A 20,498-nucleotide genomic window follows, 5' to 3' on the forward strand; every position below is an offset into this window, starting at 1 on the left:
GGCCTTTGCAGTGGCCATTTCCTTTAGCTAGAATGCCTGCCCCTGACAGATGGACTGGGCAAATGGCTGTCTCTTTCATTTCATTCACATCTTAACTCCAAAATCACCTGCAAAGAAAAGTTTTCCATGACTCTCCACCTTGAAATACCCCCCTGGACCTCCCTAACACACCATCTTGTTTTTCATTTTAGTCACTTCCCTTATTACTACTGGGCATTTCCTTGTTTATTCATTTGTGCATTTGTTTCTGTTCTGACTCCACTAGATTTTAAACGCAGTGAGGCTGAGAACCTGTGTGTCTTTCTATTTGAAAGTATGTTCTGCACTTAGAGTGGGGCACATAGTAGTTGCTCCATAAAAAGAGAGAGGGACCACCAGGAAAGTCTCTCAGTGGAGATGTCTGTTCAGCTGGTGTTTGCATTCTTTTTAGAGAGACCAGGGGAAAGGATTCCCTATTCAGTTTTGCAAGAAGCTCTTCTCTGACTTCTTAGGTTGAAGAGATGAGTGGGATTGTGGATAAAGAATTGAACCTAGAAAAAGGCAGATTGGTACCTAAGTTCACATGTTTTCAAAATCCCACGGTTTTAGTTAGTCTTTTTAAACTTGTTATTACTAAATTCAGTATCATGTAACAAGAAGAGACTAATTTTGGATATTTTCAGAAGGAAAAATTTGGAATGGATTTAAAAAGAATTTACCAAGTTTTTGGCAGGAGAGGGGGTATAGCTCAGTGGTAGAGCATTTGACTGCAGATCAAGAGGTCCCCGGTTCAAATCCGGGTGCCCCCTAGTCTACCTTCCTGTTTTTCACAGCCACTCAGGTTAACCCCGAATAACCCAAGAGTCTGAGGTTTCTGAATCCAGGATCCAAAGAGGATCCTGGAGATCCTCTTGCACCAGGTGAATTTTTTCTCTCCCCAGAAGTCACACAGGGGTGACTCTACCATGTTTCAGCTGAATACCCCCACTCGGTGGCAAGAAGCCTCAGCAGGCAGAAAGAAGGCTGAGACCCTTCCAGTCCCTGAGACCCTTCAAGACTTATTGGTTTAACGTTAATTACAGTTTCTTTGCGGGGGGGGGGGGATGGAATGTTGGGGCGGGGCAGTATTATTTTGCCTAGTTCATACTCTGACCAGGCAGATTAGAACAGAATCCAAGTTCAGAAGGTTTATATAGTGGCGAAGTTTAACGAGACACAGCATAGATGTAAGAAGGAGGGTGAAAAGTGGACGGCTTTCTCCTTCTTTATATTAGTTCAAAGGCAGGGCTTTGGCCCGTTACACCTACAGGTGGTGAGTTTGAGGCCTGATGTCCAGGAAAGGGGTGAAATATTAGTTATATCTCGGGTCTGGGCTTTGCACCGCACGGCAGATCTGTTTAATCGTCATGTCCAGCTTCGCGACGCGTCGCACAGTAATGGGAGCCGTGGGGAAAAATGCATTCGAGTAGTATTCCCCCGGGGCCCCGAGGGCTGACACAACCAAATTCCGAGTTTAAAATATCACAACTGCCCCCTGTCTGAAGAAGCATGCCTCTCCCACTATCCTTTCTTTTTCCTTTTTTTGGGCAAAACTTAGTCGAGGGGCCTTGCTCCCTTCTCGTTTTCCTCCGACCCAACACTGATACCGTCAGTCACGCAGCCAATAGATATCTGTCCCCATTTTTAGGTTATGAAACTTGATGGCCTTTTATTATTTGTTCAATGGTTCTCAAAGTGTCGTCCAGCAGCATCAGCATTCCCTGGGAACTTGTTAAAAATGCACATTCTCGGGGTCCCACTCCAGGCCAAGAGAATCAGAAACCGGGAGGTGCTTTAACAAACTCTCCAGGTAATTCTGACGCAAGCTCAAGTTTGAGAACCACTACATTAGTTTATATCAGTTTACATCCGGATGTAACTTTATTTTTGTAAATTAAATGAACTTTTGGGTCGGCATTGGCCATTTCGACGTTCTCGAAGTGCTTTCACTCTGCCGGTGGCATGAGCAATAGGGAAACACGGCATGCGCCTGTCACCAGTAATAAAGAAAGGTGAAGTTGGAGAAAGTCTGTGTCTGTGGGTTTCCTTCCCTTGACCCAGCCCCACCCAAAACTGAACAGGAACTTGGGGGAGTCTTGTCTCCTGAACCAGCTCCTGGAACTGCCTGACACCCCTGAGGCTGCCAGCGGTGACCGCAGAAGTCCTGATACCGCTGGCGTGGGTAGTGGGGACCTGTAGCTTTTGTACCTGATTTGTGCCTGTACCCACCCCCTCCTCCTGCTGAGTACAAAGTAAAGCCGAAAGCTTTCCGTTACGGTTGGAAAATGAGGAAGGAATTTTTAAGTAGCTTTTCTCTGCTTTCTTTAACGTAGAACCCAAGGTTAAAATATGAATCAAGAATAAATTATACTAGTTACGTAAGTTTAGGAAAAAACTACGAGGGGGCACCCGGATTTGAACCAGGGACCTCTTGATCTGCAGTCAAATGCTCTACCACTGAGCTATACCCCCACGCCGTTTCTGCGCTTGGATAGTGCTCTTTTGGGCGTTAAGTCAACGCTACACCAAAGGTGGAGAGTAAGGATATGGAGAAAGGAACGAAAGAGGAAAAGGGGCCAAGCAGAAAGCAGAAGGCCCCCGGATCCGGGGAACCACAGGAAAGCTACACGGCAGAGGCGCGGGGAGGGAAAACCTAACTCGGCTGCGAGGCGCTGAGTCCTGGCGGGAGGGACTGGTTCCGCCCTACAAATGTGGGAAAGGATGTTGCAGGGGAAGGCTAATGGGGGCGGAGCAGGGGCTTCCCGTTCGGTCCGCAGGTTCTCGCCGGGTACCGACGGGTACAAAGGAAGTCTCCAAATCTGGAGAATCTGATTTGGTGTTCGGGTGGGCTCAAACCCCACCCTGGAAGGGTGCGAGGTGTTTGCCCGCCTCCTGCAGCCCAGGCGCCCAGATGTGCAGCCAGATCGGCTCCGCCCCGCCGGAAGTGCCCTGGGCAAGGTCGTCTGTCCGCGCCTAGCCTCCGGGCCTATCTCTCCAGGGCTCCTTTTGCTTGGGAGCTCACCTAGGCGCGTACCCCCGGTCCCGCAGTCCTCCCCGGAACCCGCCCCCGCGCAGCCCTGGGTCGCCCGGGGAGCGCGCCTCGCCGCGCGCGCCCCTGCCCGCGCCCGCGGCGCGTCCCCGCCCCGGTACAGCCCCTCCTCCCCGCTGTGTTTATTAGGGGAAGGAGGGCGGAGGCGGAGGCCAGTTCCCTAGCTCCAGCCGCCGTCGCCGTCGCCTGTGCAGTTGCAGCCGCGGCCGTCTCCCGCCAGCTCGCTCCGGGGAAAGAGAACGTGCGCGAGCTCCGGCGTCCCCGCCCTAGCTTTTCCCGGAGCCATGAATCCCAACTGCGCCCGGTGCGGCAAGATCGTGTACCCTACGGAGAAGGTGAACTGTCTGGATAAGGTGAGACGCGGGACCCGGAGACGCGTCTTTGCAATCCCCGAGCAGTGCTCCAGATCGAGGGAGGAGAGCGGGGCTGGGTCTATGCCGCCTCATCCCCGCGATCCTGAGAGGAGGGAGGGAGGGCGGTGTCGTGGGGTGTGGGGACAGACCCCAGTCTGGAAACCAGGAGATCCGGGGCGAGGCAAGGAGTCCACGCGTGGCGGGCAGCCACTACTGGAGAAGAGTGGGCTCTGTGCCCAGGGGTTGGGAGGACGCGAGTGGAGTAGGGAAGCCAGGCCCCGGAGTGGGGGTGGGGGGAGTGAGGGAAGGTTAGGGGTGCAGCCCCGCCCCCTAGGGCCGGGAGAGTGAGAGGAGACGGCCGCTCCCTCTCCCCGCCTCGCCGAGCGCCAAGTAGGCGGAAGCGCTGGGCGCTGGGGGAGGGGGCGGCGGGGGGGCGGGGCGGGGCAGAGGTTGGGGGCCCCCGCGAAACCGTCCGCTCCGGCGGCGAATGGCCGGGCTTCCTGGCCTGGAGACTGGAGGGCGGGGGCTATCAGCCGGCGAGTGTTGCATCTGGTGAACTGGCCTTCGGATAAGGCCCCAAGCCCCACTGCGAGACCCCTTTTTTGCACGACCTGCAGTCCTCTTGGTGGGTCAGCGGTTAATGGCCTAGCAGACGTCCTCCGTAGCTTCCCAGCCCCCACCTCAAATTGGAAGCCAACTCCCAGTGCTGGTCCGCCCAGCCGGACCGGGGCGGGGTCGCGTGCTGGAGTAGTAGGGTGGGTGGGGGTCGCTTCACAGAAGTCTGAAATTGTGCTCAGAGGCTTGAGTCCAGCTTGTAGAACAAAGAGCTAACTTTTCAAAGCAGGTTTCCCCAGTGGAGGGTGGGGTTGGCTGAGTTCAGGGGAAGCCAAGAAAAGGGGGAGGTGTTAGGGGGAAGGGAAGGTGGCCTTCTGGAAATTCACTGTCCCCTGGGGGCCCTTACGCGTCTTCCTCCCCCCCCCCCCAATCATGCTGGACTCGTTCATCTGGTTGCCATTATACTTTTGGAGGGGGGCGGAGAGTAGAACTGGGTATTTCCGGCAGTTTGGGGTAGGATCCTGGCCTCTTTTAATCTCCCGAAGATCCTAAGGCAAAATCCACCTCCTCTCTGCCTCCCCTCCCCAGTCTGGAGGAGAAGCCTGTGTGATTTTGTCCCCCTCCTCATCGTGCCTGTCATCTACCTCCTAAAGCTGGCTCCAAGTCCAAAGATTCCCTCCTTCCCGTCTGGAGTGGCAGGGGCTGGGGGGCATGGGATGGAATAGGGGTGCAGAGCCCACCTGGAGCCAGGTTTTGTTTGGGAAAGGGTAGTTCGTTGGATACTTTTGTCTTTCCTCTCCACCTTGGGGTTGGTGCTTCCTCAGTGACCTTTGGTCTCTGAGTCAGGGTGAGGGGGTGGGGTTTCCAAGGTTCTGAGGTACATTTGAAATTGCTCTTGGAGGAAAGGGGCATATGGGGCTGCTGCTGTTTCACTGTCCTGGGCCTGGCTGGGCAGGTGGAGAGGAAGGCCATGTTATGGGTACAAGGGATGTGGGTACTGACCTTCCCAATGACCATGCCGGAAGGCAGGATTTGAGCTTGGAGGCAGGAGCTGAGAGCTCTCTGTCCTTACACACTGGGGTTTTTGCCCTTCCCCGGTGATAGGGATTTTGGTCTCTGCATCTTGAGTTCCCTGTGCCCTCCTTCTTCTGCACGGTCATGAACTGGGAAGAGGCTGTGGCCACTTTCCACCCACGTAAGGCAGAAGCAATATATGATGGAGGGATTGCTAGCCTGGGAGTTGGGAGACTTGGTCCTAGTTCCAGGTCTGCTCCTGCCAGCTCTACGAATGGCTCTAGGCCTCAGTATTCACCGTCTATCAAATGGGTATGGTAATGTCTTTTCCTTGAAGGTGGGGAAGTGCACTAAAGTGCCCAGAAGGGGATGTGGTATAGGCTGTGCCCTCCCTACCTTGCTGGGGTACTCTCTGCAGCCCCATACCTTTGGAGTCAGAGGGGAGTGGTGCAGGGATCCTTCAAGGTGCCCTCCCCAGCTGTTCTCTTGCCCTCGCAGAAAGGGGACATTCAGGTGGAGGTTGCCCTGGGAAGTGAGAGTTCGTGATTCCTCTCTCTTTTTAGAACTCTCCTTACAGGAGGTGGCCCTGGGGAGACCTCACCCCTGCACTGAGCAGGAGGCCTGGAATATCCAGGTATCAGACCTGTTCCTCCCAACCCCCTTCAGTTAGTAAGGGCAGGCACTTGGAATGGGGACCTGGTGCCTGGAGGACTGAGACCTGAGGGGGAACCTTCGGTCGCATAGATACAGTTGCTAATCAACTTCCCAAGGCTTCCCATTTATAACAGGAGAGAGTCAAATTAGACTCGCCTGTTTCACTGCAATTTCCCTACGACACAACATGACCCAGAGCAAAAGCTACATCCTTGGTGTTAGCCTTTTCTCCTCCCTGAGCCTTATCTCCCAAAGGCTTAGCTGGGTTAAAGGCTGTGTCACCTATGATGGCCACCCTGCCCTCAACCTGCCGTACCCAGTGTGCTCTGTGTGCTGAATAAATATGTATTGCTGGTGTTTGAGGTCGAGATTCGCTTCCCCAGAGGACTTATGGGATCAGAGTTGGGGGAGAAACAGGGTGATGTCACTCATTCATTCAACAAATATTTATTGAGCATCTACTTTGTGCCAGGCACTCTCAGGGGCTGCTGCAGGGCCTTTGGGGAGGGAGAGGGGCTGTGTCTCACAACGTCCTCTACATTTTGAGGGAGGTGGAGTTTTGTCCTAGACCCTGTGAGGTCCTCTACATTTTGAGGGAGGTGGAGTTTTGTCCTAGACCCTGTGAGGAAGCAGTCGTATCTGGGGACCTGCATTGTCAAGAGTCTTGCCATGTCCCTCTCCCCTGGCTTGCTTTCGCCGGCCTCCTGAACACAGGTGGAGGCAGTTCCCCGGACTCCCCCACTGGGAGAGCTCTCTGCCTCTGGCTGTCTGAACCACCTTCCTCTCAGCCCCCACAGGGGGCAGCAAGGTAGAAGGAAGCTGGGCTGGACACAAAAAAGGAGAAAAGGCCTTGCAGCCCTGGTGCCTCATTTCCTAGCTGAGAGCACCCCACCATCATCCCGTGACCATCCATTCATAACAGCTACGACTCACTGGAATGTGCCAGGCTCCATCTTCGTCTTTGCAGGAGCCTCACAAAGCAGATGTGATCGCTCCTGTAAATTAAGAACCCCATAATCAGAGGCTCAGACAGGTCATGCGGCTCACTCCCCTTTCCGCCAGAGCAGGAATTCAAATCTAAAGTTCTTCTTGCTCAGCTCTTCTGCCTGTTGTGTTTGCAAAAAGTACTTTTATTTACACTATCTTGTTAATAGTGGTCCCTCCCCTTCCTGACCCTGGCCTGAGGAATGCTCTGGGCCTGGGCTCTTGAACCAGGAATAACACTCCCTGGGAATCTGTGGTGGTGCAGCCACGGTCTTTGCCTTTAAGCCAGCCTCCCAGGTGGCCAACTGAGCTAGGCTGGTGACCTGGCCCGGGTGGGGCTAGGGTTGCCCCTGGAGGAGTGAAAAACTGTAACCCTGGGTGACAGGAAGGGAGGGAGAGGTCTCATACTCCAACCCTGAGTCATAGGCAGCCCGGGTGCAGAGGGCAAGATACCAGGCTGCAGGCACAGCGACCCGAAGTTCACCGCATCCCCCTCACCCAGAGCTGTGAGCAGCCGCTTCCGCCACCTCCACGGTGATTCCAGAGGGACAGGGCTGGCACAAGCCTCACCCAAGTGCGGGGGATCTTGCTTCTGTCCCATCAGCCTCTGTTTGCCTTTCTGTGGAGCTGGTTGCAGCTTTGGAGCTGCAGGCAAGGGAGAGTTGAGGGTGATGCTGGAGCCTAGGAGATGGGCTGAGAGGCTTCTAACAGGCACCAGAGGTCTGGTTTTTGGTGAATAGGGAAACAGTGGACTTCCGGGGCAGCAGGGAGGATTCGAGTTGCATGCCTAGAGGTAACTTTGCTCCCTGAGTCCCGGGAATCCTTCTCTGAAATCTTCTTACCTGTGGCCTCTAAGAAAGAGGGGACTCTTGAACTTCTCTGGTGGTCCAGTGATTAAGCCTCTGTGCTTCCAAGGCAGGGGGCGTGGGTTCGATCCCTGGTCAGGGAACTAAGATTCCCACATGCCGCATGGTGCGGCCAAAAAATACAAAAAAGATTAAAAAAAAAGAAATTGAAAAGAAAGAGGGGACTCTTGCTCTGAGACAGGGCTCGTGGGGCAGGGGAAAGAGGCAGACAGAGGCTCATTGTGGGGTTGTATTGACTTATTTCCCTGTGTCCTTCACCAGACCCAACTGAGACAGGGATGGGGTTTTTTCATTTGGGGTCCCCTCAGGGTTCCCGGCCCAGGCTTGGCCCAAAGGGGCTGTTGAATGACTTGTCATTTTCTGCCCCTGCTCCCCTCGCTTTCCTACCCCAAAAGGACACAGTGGCAGGAGCTGCTGGATTTTCTTGAACCTTGGAGCCCTCCTCCAGAGAGGGGAGGGAAGTGACGAGAAGCAGCTAGTGGTGCCAGGCTTGGCGCCTGTGTCGTCTCCTCCCAGCACCTCTTTGGGACCGGGAGTTTTAGCTCCTCTTTACAGATGCAGGGACCGAATTCCGTAGTTACCCTGAAGGTACTCAGTCCACTCTTGTTTTCATTTTTCTGTTACTGGACCCCCCGTAAGAGAACAGATGACCACTGCCTCAGCCTCTAACGTGTGTAGCCGAGAGCAAGGGTGGTGGGGGTGAGGTGGGGAGGAGCTACCGAAGGAAATGGGCACCGTTCCCTTGTACAGGGCTCCCCTTCCTCCCAGTGGCAGCTGGCGGGTGTGTGTGTGCGTGTGTGTGTGTCTTGTGGAACCCCCGGATTGGCTGTTGGCCTTTTACCCCAGCCTGGCCAGTATACTATGCCCCCTTCCCAAGGGGCTTGGCTCCAGGGTGGGGACCTGGCTGTCTGCTAGGGTGGAAGTGTCTGTGTCTCTCTCCTTCTCTCCCCCAAGTCAATCAGGGGGCAGCTTCGGAGGTCCCCAGGCCTAGGACAGTGCGGATTCCTGCCTACGTGTGTGTGAAAGTGGGTCATGGTCTGGATTCCAGAAAATGTTTTTCCTGGCAGGCCCCTGCGGGGGTAGGGGCCCAGGCAGGGGCATGTGCAGCTAAGCAGGCAGAGGCCAGCAGACTGGGTGGTGACAGGGCTGGGGCACTCTGCCAGCGCCTCCCAGGCATTGGGGGAGGGAGAGGGGCTTTCACTTCGAGGGCTGGTGGGGGCAGGGACTACCCTGTTTTAGCTTTCCGGTGGGTTGTCTGTGCTGGGGTTTTGCACCGGGAGGAGTGTGGGCTGGACTCAGGGATAGGCCCCGGTTGGGGTGGAGGCCCAGCTTACAACAGCCATCCCTTGCTTCCAGATTTCCCGCTGACCTTCTTCCCAAAGAGCAGTTCTCCCGTCACTTTGTTTACTGTTCCACCACTGGAGAGTCCTCTGGGTCTCCTTGATGGGGAAAGTACCCTGTTAGAAGGTGATTACCCCCCAAATTACCCCATTGTCTCTGGTTGAAGTGGTCCAGGGTGAGGGAGGTGGTATGCCAACGTCTCAGCTTCCTTTTTTCTGTCCCCTTCTCCGAAGTGTCCTAGAAGCACACCTTGGTTGGGAAACACATTTTGAAAAGCACCTCCTTGGGGAAATTTCCTGACAGGTGGCCAAGAGCCGGGCGTGTGCTGGGCACCTCGAAAGCCTCCCTGTGCCCTTCCCTGACTTCTGGCCTCTTTCTTTGAGGGGTCAGGAGTGTCTCCCTTGGCTGCTGGGAAATGGGGCAGGGACGGGCCAGCTGGGTCACCCCAGCAGCCTGGATTCTGGGGTCCTGGAAGCTGGACTCCTGGTGGGTGCTGATCCGGGGGCCTCGTCCTGGGCTGCCAGGGGCGGACTTCTCTCATTTGCTTGGGTTTGCGTGAGCATCGGCGTTTCTCAGGATGGGGTCACCTCTGTTGCATCAGTTGCCCTGCCCTCATGGTCTTTGACTCTCTTCCCCTCCCTCAGCCACCCTGGATGGATCCTTGTTCCGTTCTGGGTCCCTGGGCTTCACTGGAGTCTTCCCTGCCACTCATTCTCACTCACACGCATTGTAGCTGTGGTTGGGCACGGCAGAGCCCCACCTGCACCCCAAGACGCACCCACCTCCCGCCGAGCCCCCGAGCCCCCTCCGCTGAGGGTCGTCTCTGCCGCGCCCAGCACCTGACACTCGAGTATGTAGGGGTGCCAGGTGCTACGCTGAGGGCTTTGTAGGTGATTTCTCATTTAAACCTTAACAATCCCAAGAGAGATGGGTATTATGATTTTCATTCTACAGACGCAGAAATGGCTCAGAGGTGTAGGTCCTGACCAAGGTCACACAGCTAGTCAGGGCGGGGCTTTGATGTCCACTACTGGGGGGGGGGGTCCACCTCCAAGCAGAGGAGGGCGGTGCCTCAGAGGAAGACCAGCTGAGGGATGGGGGAAGGGTGTGGGTGTGGTGGCTAGAGCCTGGGGCACCCACCCAGTCTGGGCAGGGGTCGCTCAGGAAGGGGAGGCAGTGGGGCTGGCGCATTGCCCAGGTCCAGGTGTGTCTGGAGGCCCAGGTGTGTCTGGAGGCCCTGGTGTGGGAGCTAGGAGGGACTGGGTGCATGGGGGCTGGGCCCTCCTCCTCTGTCAAGGCTGAGGAGCTGCCCCTCACGTTCAGCACCTGCTTCTTAGCAACCCTGGCGCAGCTTTGCATAAGCAATGAGGCTTCTCCTGCTCCGTCAGAGGGAGTGGTCTGGGGGAGGTGGAGCAGACCTTCTGGGGGCTGCTCGCTACTGTTATAACTGGCCTCTTCCCCACTCAACCTTGTGTCTGCCCTTCTCCCCCTCCGGATAGCTCCAATGGGACAGGGGAGGGTGGTGTCATCAGCTGCCAGAGCCTGTGACCTGAGATGGCCCCGGCTCACCTGGGGTGTGTCTGTGTTCCAGTCCCCGGATGGAGAGCTCCTTCCTGGGGCCCGAGCCCCCTTCCTGAATCCTGGTGTCTGACGGGTGTCCTCCCTCTGCCTCTGTCCCCAGTTCTGGCATAAAGCATGCTTCCACTGCGAGACCTGCAAGATGACACTCAACATGAAGAACTACAAGGGCTATGAGAAGAAGCCCTACTGCAACGCGTGAGTCCTGCCTTGGGCAGGGGCTGGGCGGGCACTTGGCTCCCTCCTAGCGCTTCCTTCCATTCTGATACCCACAAGATGACATGGCCCAGCATTTCCACGCTCTGCCTCATGTGTTTTAACCATATTGAGTCCTCCTCACCACAGCTGGATGAAGTCAGGGCTGTTAATATGCCCATTTTACAGCGAAGGAAACTGAAGCTTGAGGAAGGGAAGGGGCCTTCCCAAGATGAATGACTAGTGAGAGGCCAGTTCAAACCCCGTAGAGCAAGCTTGTTCTTTCCACCGCACTCTGCTGTGAGAGAGGGATCCAGCGTGGGCTTTCAAGAAAAAGTCCTGTTTCTGCCCAGTTGTGTTCTCCACTTCGCCTTCCACATTTCTTTCCCCATGACAGCACCTGACTGTTTCCTCTCCCCTGCCCCCTACCAGACGGTCTGGGCACAAGGCCTGGGGGCTCCTGGCTACGGCCCTTCCCAGTAGTCATTTCTTGAGAAGTGGGGGCAGCATGAAGGGAGCGGCCTGGCCCCAGGCAGATCTATTCCCTGCCTGGTGGGAGCTGGAGACCTTCATGTCTTTTCCAGTGGAGTTTGCTCTGGTCTGCTGTGGGGAGGTGGGTAGAGGTGGGGTCCCCCATTCCAGGGGGATACCCCCCTCCCACCCCATGCAGTTTCAGGTTGATTGCATTCAGGTCAGGGCTCATGTAGGACCTCACAGCCACGCTACTAGGTGGGGCTTCAGAAGGTCAAGTCACTGCAAGTAGGCGGCAAGATCAGTGTTCAAAAAAATTCAGGATCTGACTTGAGTCCTTTTTTTTTTTTTCTTTTTAAATTCTCAGTCTGGAGGCTTTCTGCAGCTGAAGTTCACCTGGGAGGGGAACTTTGGGACCTGTCTAAAAGGAGTTGGGGCCTTAAACCCCTGTGAAAGGCTGTCTTCCCCCTTACTGCCCTCCCCTCCCCTGCACATACCACAGCCTCTTCTCCTTGGGGCTGGAGCATTCATCAGGCTCTTACTGCCTGCCCTGCCGCCTGCCCTGCCAGCTGCTAGATGCCAACCTGTGCCAGGTGCTGGGAAAACAGATTTTCTGATAAAATCTCAAGCCCAAGAAGCACCATGAATCACCTCCCTTCTGGGAGGGATTGGGGGCACTGGGAAGACTGCCTGGGGTAGAAGGAGGGTCACAGCTCTGTCCTGCCTCCTCCTTCAGCTGCCCCTTCTCCTCTATTAGCTTCCACTGGTCTTCTTCCCCATACCGACCTCTCCCACCCCCCCCCCCCAAGGGAAATGGGACATTCTTCAAATTCTTAAAGGCTCACACAAGCCCTGATTCTCTGCAACTTCCTCCCTCTGTTGGGGAGTAGGGTGGGGTTCAGCAAAGCCAGAGGCTGGGGCAGTTAACCCCTTGATTGCTGGCCCACTTCAGGCTAGATTCTGGGCACCTAGGCTCCTCTGGGGGCAGCTTCTGCGCCTCGGCCCCTCCAGGCAGAAGTCTGGCTGAGCCCGGAGCCCAGTGGATGGCAGGGACTAAGGCTTCTTCATGTCTCTTCCTAAGACTCCGGTAGCCTAGAATGCAGCAAGCGCTGGGAGTTGGAGAAAGAAATCAGAGGCTTGTCCTTGTTTTCTCTGCCTGTTCTCAGTCTAGTGCCAAAGTCCCAGCTTACGTTTCTCACCCTCTTCTAGGGAGGCTGCAGCAAGTAGGGGTGGGTAGCTCCTGCAGGGGTTGGGGGGGCTCCAGGGAAGGCAGAAGATGAAACACCCCTCCTGGGATGCTGCTTCCAACCTGCCGAGGGTGAGATTCCCCCGTCTCTCTCCTGGCCTCCAGCCAGAGAAGCAGGTTGACCCCTGTCCATTCCCTGAGCCTTTACAGCCCTTATTCTTCCACGCCTAGCTGACCTTTGGCCCAGCTGGGATGTTACCTGGGAAGGACCCTGGATGAGGGACCGCACACTCGGGGAATTTGTGGCCCAGCTGTGTTTCACCCGCGCTGTGGTAGCACCTGGCCCGAGGCAGCCACACTCCCTCAGCTGGCGTCTGCTGAGCTGCAGGTCCTTGCCAGCGAGCCAGACGTGGGGATTCCGGGATAACCCAGAGGCAGGCCCGGCTTGCTCGGGGCGCCCTCCTGACCTGTCGGGGCCTCAGTTTTCCCGTGGTTAAAAATTCCTACCCAGGGATGCTGGAGCCTAGACCAAAAAGTTTTGCGCACCTGCGACGTGCCAGGCACGGGTGTTGAGTGTTCACTCTCATCCCTTCCTGTTTTCTTCCTGCCTTTGGCTCCATCCCCCAGTGACATTCCAGTCCTGAATCCTGGGGTTTCCAGGATAAGGCCAGCCTGGCCTTGCTTTGTGAAGCTCAGGTCTGGCTTTTCAGCACGTCCCGCTCAAGACCCAGAGGGACAGGTGATCGCTCCCGGCCCCCCGGCCCCCAGCCCTTTGCCAGGGAGTTGAGCCCACCCAGGGAGGGAGCGTGAAAGTTTGGTGTGCAGGGGGACCTCTACGTTCTGCCGATCTCTGGTTAGTCCCTGAGCCAGAGTCTTGCAGGAAGGGTGGGCAAGAGAAAGAAGAAAGCTGTCTGTCTCTCTCCAGTGGCTTCTCAAGATTGAGATTTAAGTTCTGGAAAGTGACTGAACGCAGCAAAAAGGCCTCTTCTATTTCTCTCTTTGCACCAGACTTACCTGGGGTGAGGCCGGGGAGAGAACATAGGCCAGAGCCCACAGCCAGCCTTCTGGGTGGTAGTGGACCCCCAAGGACGTGCATTTACACACGTGCCTGTGTATATCCAGACACACACGCTGCCGCCAGCTGTGGGGCCAGGGAGAAACGCCAGGATGTCGGACTGTATAGGCTGCGTTTGTGTTCACACTTCCCAGGCCACAGGCACTCAGCCTTGCTATGACAAGGTAGAGGGGAGCATGCCTGCATTTGCATAATAGCCAGCAGTGGAAGAACACGCTGTTAATCGAATTCTCTCTTGAAGCTTCTGGGTAGGTGGGGTGAGCCTATTCCAGTTGTTATAGGAATAGTTATGCCCTCATTTATGCCCTCGATGATTTGTTTTGTAAACTATTCTTTCTGAAAGTGGGGCAGATGGGTCCACGTACAAACCTGGTCCTTTGTCTCCATGCAAATAGTTGAGGAGCCCGGAGGACAGGGGGATTGAGGGGTGGGGGGGCTCAGGGCGACACGTGCCTGTTCCTTTCTCCTTGGGGGCCATGAGTCTGTAGAGGCTGCAGACCTGAGGCAGAGTTGCAGGCCAGGGGAACCAGCTTTTGGGGTGTCAAGTAGGGGGTGGACATGGACTGGGGAAGAACGGGGGGGATGCCCAATTGTACCTTTCCCCTCCTCACTGACTGCAGTGGTAGGGGTCTGTCCTTCAGTTGCCTTGAGCTGTGGACTGAGGGGCTGAGGAGGGTGGAGGTGTCCCTGGTTCTGGGGAGCAAGGGACTGTGGTCCTTCTCCTTCCCCAGGCCTCAGAGAGTGGGGTGGGGCCTGTGCTGGTGGGGCTTGAAGTATCTCTGGGTTCTAGCAAACTGTCTTGAATCCTAGCTGCTCTTAGGGGATGGGGCAGCAGTGGGCAAATCCAGGAATAGGGACTGGGGCTTTCCCACCTCCCCAGAGTTCTCTGCCTCTGGCTGGGAAAAATGGGATCAGATGTCTTGGGGAGCTGGGGGTAGCACCAGGAGAGGGAGTGGGATGGGTGTGTGTGCTATGTTTGGGAGCGGGGAGTCCAAAGGGGTATCCACAGCGAGCAGTGTGGCCTCTAGGCTGCCCCTACCTACCTCCTCTCACCCCCAAATCCTTATACTCAGATGTCAGGGCCTCAAGGAACCTCAGGGATCACTGTGCTTCCTAACAGCCCATTTTATAGATGAGGAAACTGAGGCGCAGTGTTTCCATGCCTTTCCTGACTTGGCAGAATCATTTCTCTTTGTGTATTGCCATTTTTCGTTTTGTCTACGACCACTGAGGGCTGGTAAGTTCTTCTTCATGTCTAGCCTTGATCTTTTCGGCTGCTCATTTTTTTCCCTCTGGTCAAACAATGCCTCCTTGTTGCTTCCTATCCCCACCGTTTCAGCCCCTTTGGCCTGGGGAACTGGTGAGAAACTGGGTAAGAAGGGAGCCCTCCCTGCCCGCCTGCCCGTGGGCAGTGTTCCCAGCAGGGGAATCAGCAGCTCCTTCCAGAGGCAGGATGTAGGGGCTGTGGGTTTTTTTCCCCCCCTTTTGGTGAAACCAAAGGCTCCTTGTTGCTTTTGTTGATGTATTTTTGTTCCTCCTTGAACAAAAAGCTGTGGTTTTTGAAGGGATCCAAGGCTGGAAGAGGCAAGGTTGCCTGTAGAAAGGGGGAGCTGGGCTTCCAGGATATCTGGTCTGTTCTTGTTCTGCCTCTGGAACACAGCTGATGGCGGGACTGGGAGTGGGGCTTCCTACGAGTGATCTCTGGCCCCAGTAAGCCCATAGCAGGAGCCCTGCAGTTTCTCAGCATCCTCCCTGTCCTCATCGTCCCTCCAAGCAGGAAGGTGACTCAGAGGTCCTCTGGGGCAAACCCCCCTTCTCCTGCATCCCCACAGGTCATGTCTGGACTCTTGAGACACCTGCTTTAGAAGTGTCTTAAGGAGTAGGTGGCTTCTGACTGGGGGTGGTGAGAGACCCCAGAGGGTTCTCTCATAATAGCCAAGCTTGGAAACTGGTTGGGTTTAGAAGAGGAAGTTCTCTACCCACCCAACCAAGCATATCTTTCCTCAGAGCTGGGAGTGGGCAGGCGTTCACCTGGCAGGGAAGGATGTCAGCCTGTGCTTAGCTGGCTGGGCAGGTGTGGTATAGGGGAGAGTGCATTGGGCCAGATCTCTGTCCTGAGTTTCTTTCTTCTGAAACACTGAGCCTCAGTTTTCTTTATCTGTAAAATGGGCACAGTGATAACGCCTGCCCTTTTTAGCCCAAAGCCTTGTGGCAGGTTTCAGGAGAGAATGTGCACAGGATACAGTGTATCCAGAAGTCACTTTAGGTGACTCGCAGTTTTCCTAGAGGCCTGGGCTGCTGCCAGCAGCTGCCTGATTGTCCTGCCCCCCAGGCTTCCTGTCCTAGTGGGCTCTCTCCATGCCTCTCTCTTTCCCAGAGCAGCTGATACTGCCATCGAGGGTGGGGAGGGGCATCGGCAGAGGGCCCACCGCTTGGAATGGTTAACAAGGGGCCGGGTGCAGGCTGGCCCACAGAAGGGACAAAGAACAGCTGTGCTCTGGACCCGGCTCCAGGCCAGGGTTGGGACACCCAGTTCTCCCCACCCTGGTCCCTCGTTCCCTCACCGTGGCCCAGTCTGTTGGTGGGGCTGGGGTTCCAGTGGGGTCACTAGCTGGGGGGGGACCCCTCTTCTGCCTTTGCGTCTGCATTGGGATACGCATATATCCATTCATCTCAACTGGGATCTGAGGGTAATGGGTTGGGGGGGCACTTCAACCTGAGGATAGAGAGGGAGAGAAAAGGTAGAATTCCCAGCAGTTGTTTCTGGAAGGAGGTCAAATCGATTGTAGCCCTCTTGGAAGGCAGTCATGTGGATGGGGGAGGGGCACAGCACTGGCGTTCTGGCATAACCTCCCTTCTAAAAACAAACCCGTGGCACCTGTCTTCCTCACCTAAATTGTCTACAAGGATCCTGCAGACACAGCCTCCTAGTTTTGCCTTCGTGGGTTCCTCTGCAGTTGAGGACCCTGGCTGTCTGTGTCTCTTCCCCCACCCCCATAGACTCTCTCTGCCTGCTCTCACCGCTCTCCTGCCTTGAGCCGAGGATGAGGTTGCCATGGGAACCCGAAGCGCAGTGAGCAGGGGACAGGAAAGGCAGAGTTGTCTCGCCAGGGCTGGGGGCTGTGGGTAGGGGACAGGGTTGACCCAGCAGGAGGAATATAGCCCGTGCTCATGGCTGCCTGCATTTTTTGGCCTGGGGTTGGGGTTTAGGAGACAAGGGTAAGAGACTGGAGGCTCCAGAGCCCCTCTTTAATCTATTTTAATCTGATGCAGGCTTAAAATCCCCCTCCTCCTCCCACCAGATTAAGCTGAGTCGACGACATCTAGGCTGGTCCCCCCCTTCCCTTCTGATGGGATTAGTGTTCTGGCTGTGGGGGGGCTGAGATCTGGGGGTCATGATGGCTCCAAAGAGAGGATGAAAGACCCGCCAGCCCCATCCAGAGGCACCCACTGCATGTTGGGGGGTCTCCTGAGACCCTTCTGGTGGCGTGTAGGAGGTATACGAACGTGGACCTGCTGGCCTCAGTGTCTAGGAGAAGTGCATTGCTGCAGAGGGCTCGCCTAGATATTCATCATGTGTGAGGAATAACACAAAGTGCACAGGATCCTCGGAATTGCGGAGTGGGGTTGCGTCTGGCTGACCTTGGGCCACGGGACCTGGCACTCCGTTTTAACCCTGTACATTCAGGCAAATGGGAAACCACAGGTTTGCAGACTGGCTCCTGTGCATGTGTGTTTTCCGAGCCTGCCAGACACCCTTCCCCACCAAGTGCTAACCAGAGCCACCATCTCAGAACTGACCCTTCAAGCTCTGGGTCAGAGCTGCCCTGAAGGTCTTCTCCATCCCCCTGCTTCAGGACCTAACCTCCCTCCTGTGCTCATGAGCCCCGACTTACAGACACTCTCCTCACCACACTGCCCACCCCCTGACACCTTCATAATGGCTCTGATTTGGTGGGAGGGTCATCTCCAAAGCCCTCCCTCCTAGGACCTCAGGGCCCGCCAGTTCTGCTGGAGATCTTACTTAGATCCCTCCTGCTGTTCTCTTTCTAGTCGCCAGGAACAGACTCCCAGTTGATCCTCCCTTTTCCTGGAACTGCTCAGGGAGTTTGAATGGAGCACCTCAGCTGTAGGTGGCCCTGGCTTTGCGGAGCTGGGCCAAGCCTGGGACTGGACCCACAGCCTTAGCCCCACATTCATCTACGGGACATTTGTGTTGCCGGCTGCAGGCAGCTGTATTTGCTTTTTAGTCTCTTGCCTTGCTCTTCCCTCTGCTCGGGGAGCCCTGGGCCGGGGCTGATCTGGGGGGCAGGACTCAGGCAGGGCAGCACCCAGCACTGTGCTCCTTCTAGCCACCCCCCACCCTCCCCCCCACCATTTAGCTGAGTTCTCCAGCCCCCGAGTCCCGCCCTTGGCACGGGGAAGTTTGTGTGTGATTACCAATAGCTCTCGCTCAGGATGGGCCGGGCAGCTGGAAAACATGCCAGGCCTGGTGAAACACACAGAGGTGGAGGGCTGCGGGTGTCCAGTTCCAGGGCACATCAGCCAACCTGGCTGGCTGGAAGATGGCGATCCATCTCTTACATGGGGACAGCCTGTGAGTCTGGCATCGGCTAGTGGTCATAGTTGTGGTGGGGTGTGGCCAGCCAGAGCTAAGAATGGCCAGGCTTTGGCTCCTGCTTCGAGAAGCCACCCACCAGTCCCTGAAATCATTGGGGCCTATGTAGACCCCCAGCCCTTTCACATACCAGCATCTACACACAGACCACAGTGACTCAGGGCTGCCTCTCCTCTAGCTGGTTTGCTGGGGGACTTTGTGATGACCCAGGGGAATGGAGGAGACCCGAGTTCTAGTCCTGGCTCAGCTTCAACACATGGTAGGACATTCGTTTATTCAACACATATTTATTGAACACCAGGTACTATTTGGGGAGCTTGGAATAAACCAATGAAGAAAAGACCAAGAATCCCCTCACCTCATAGAGAACCAGTGGAGAGAGAAGACAGTAAACCGATGTGATAAATAATTATGAAGTCAGCTAAGTGCCTGGCGCCAGCACACGACTTCCTCCTCTGGGAGAAATGAGGGGGTTGGACCGAGTGGTCCTGGAGGTCCCCGCAGGCTTGGCTCTGAGGGCTGAACTGGTTCGTGCTACCTCCAAGCCAGCCCTCTTTCTAGGCGACAGGACCATGGCCTGTCCTGTGTCTGGAGATTAGAGGGTTTGGTTCAGGGTGTTGGGTCCTGGGAGACCGTTTGGGTACAAATCTGGATGCCTCCAGTTACTGGCTGTGTGCCTTAGCCACATTGTTTAACCTTTCCAAGCTGCTGTTCTCCAATCTGTCAAAGGGGGATAATAGGGTGGTTGTAAGAAGTTGATGAACTAAGGCATGTACACCCTTAGCACAGGGAAACATCAACTGTTGTTACAGTGTTCTTATCTGTCACCCGTGGTGACCTCTTCTCGGCCTCAAGCTGATCTCTCATCTACCCTCCGATTATGTTGGACCTTGTTAGCTGTTTGAAACACCACTCTGGATGTGTGTGTTTTTTCTGTCTCACTGCCTTTTCCTGGAAGCCCCCCTGGAAATGTGTATCTCTTTCCCCTTTACTTCTGTCTCTGTATCCCTCCCGCCCTTCCTCTGCTACATTGGTCTCCACTTCTGGTCTCAGCTGAAAGCTTTGTCCTAACCCCATGAGCATCTTCTTCCCAGCCTGGCTGGGCCCTCCTGGGTGCCTGGCCCCCTTGACCTTCCTGTGCAATAGACATGGATTACTTGGGTGATCTGAAACCCTTAGAGAGTGTCCCCATGTCCTCCCTTTGGAGTTCTTGGTGGCCAGCCAGCCACTGGGGCCTGATGCGTCTTCCCAGTTCAGCCCAGGCTGAGTCTGAGAAACGCTTGCCTCCCCTCGGCCATGGGCAATGGGCATTGTGGTTCTGATGCTGGGACAGGGGCAGGGGCTGCCCAAGGATAAGAGAATGGAAGCCCAGAGGTTCCTGCCCCTTCCCCCAGAATGACCCCCACTCTTTTTTTTTTTCTGTCCTGCAGACACTACCCCAAGCAGTCCTTCACCATGGTGGCCGACACCCCGGAAAACCTCCGCCTCAAGCAACAGAGTGAGCTCCAGAGTCAGGTGAGGGGGCGGGGCAACCCCTGGATTTGACAAGGGCTCCTTCCTTCTGTGGTTACTCGGCAAGGCCAAGGCGCTGAAATCCTAGCAGTTACCAATCTCCCTGCCCCCACCCCACCCCCAGTTACTTCACATTTCCTGACTTGATCAGAGAAGTGGGCGAGAGCGTATCCCGCTTCCTACCTAAAGTGGGTGGGAGGGGTGTGGGCATCGGACTTTTTCTGCTTCAGGTATTTTGTGGGGGACCCCTAGAGCCCACCTCCTCCAGGAAGCTGGTCCCCTCCCCCTCCTCTCCACTCACAGCCCCCCTCTCAGAGGGCAGGCTGCGAAGGGGGCCTGTCCTGCCTGTGTCTCCTTGGGCCTGATTTTCCTGAGCGCCTGCTGGGTGGGGAGCCCTGCGTGTCACCGCAGTAGGGGAGGAGACGGGCTTCCTGCTCCAGGGAGAACTCGATCTTCAGGGGACACTGAGGAATAAGCAAAAGGTCCAGAACCTTTAGGCCAGAACGACTAACCCTGCCTGGGGGTCTGGGAGGGCTTCTGGGACAAGCCTGGCCTGGACTCTGGGGTGGAGTGGGGCAGAGCGGGGCTTCATCAGAGACCCCTTAGGGAACGTAACCAAGTGGGCAGGGTGCTCAGGGCCAGGAAAATGTCTTGCAGGATCCACCAGGGCCTCAGAGGGGGATCTCTCCTGATCCCTCCAGAGTGGGGCTCCTGCTGCCAGATCTTGATGTGACTTCTCTGGTCACATGAAGGAGAATCAGCCCTGGGCCATCTACATGCATTCTCTCGTTGACTCCTCCGAGCAATCCTGCGAGGAAGGTGCTGTTTTCCCATTGTGCAGATGAGGAAACTGAGGCTCAGAGACAGTAAGGGACTTGCTAAGATCATATATGTAGCAGTAGAGATAATAACTGTATTAATGGTTAATGTATGGAGTGCTCAGTGCTCTGGGCGTATTAATGTTCAATCCTCACAACAGCCCTGTGCAGTTGGCAGGATCGGTCTCACTTTACGGAAGAGGAAATAGAT

The 20,498-nt window shown here is 55.7% G+C and overlaps 1 protein-coding gene across 2 annotated transcripts in view; it reads left to right on the forward strand.

The window, feature by feature from the left end:
* Nucleotides 1-2,971: 2,971 nt before the first annotated feature.
* The window catches only part of LASP1 (LIM and SH3 protein 1), a 40,240-nt gene continuing 22,713 nt past the window's right edge, over nucleotides 2,972-20,498 (forward strand). Inside the window, exons 1-3 of one of the 2 annotated variants that reach the window (XM_082373528.1) lie at nucleotides 2,972-3,420; nucleotides 10,516-10,610; nucleotides 19,388-19,472. In XM_082373528.1, the coding sequence (XP_082229654.1) occupies nucleotides 3,352-3,420; nucleotides 10,516-10,610; nucleotides 19,388-19,472 (249 nt within the window). In that variant the 5' untranslated portion in view covers nucleotides 2,972-3,351. The remainder of the gene's footprint in view (nucleotides 3,421-10,515; nucleotides 10,611-19,387; nucleotides 19,473-20,498) is intronic. The other variant, XM_082373529.1, reaches the window with a different exon arrangement.

Source organism: Balaenoptera borealis (assembly GCF_965194805.1).
Source record: "Balaenoptera borealis genome assembly, chromosome: 20".
NCBI classification, from domain to species: domain Eukaryota; kingdom Metazoa; phylum Chordata; class Mammalia; order Artiodactyla; family Balaenopteridae; genus Balaenoptera; species Balaenoptera borealis.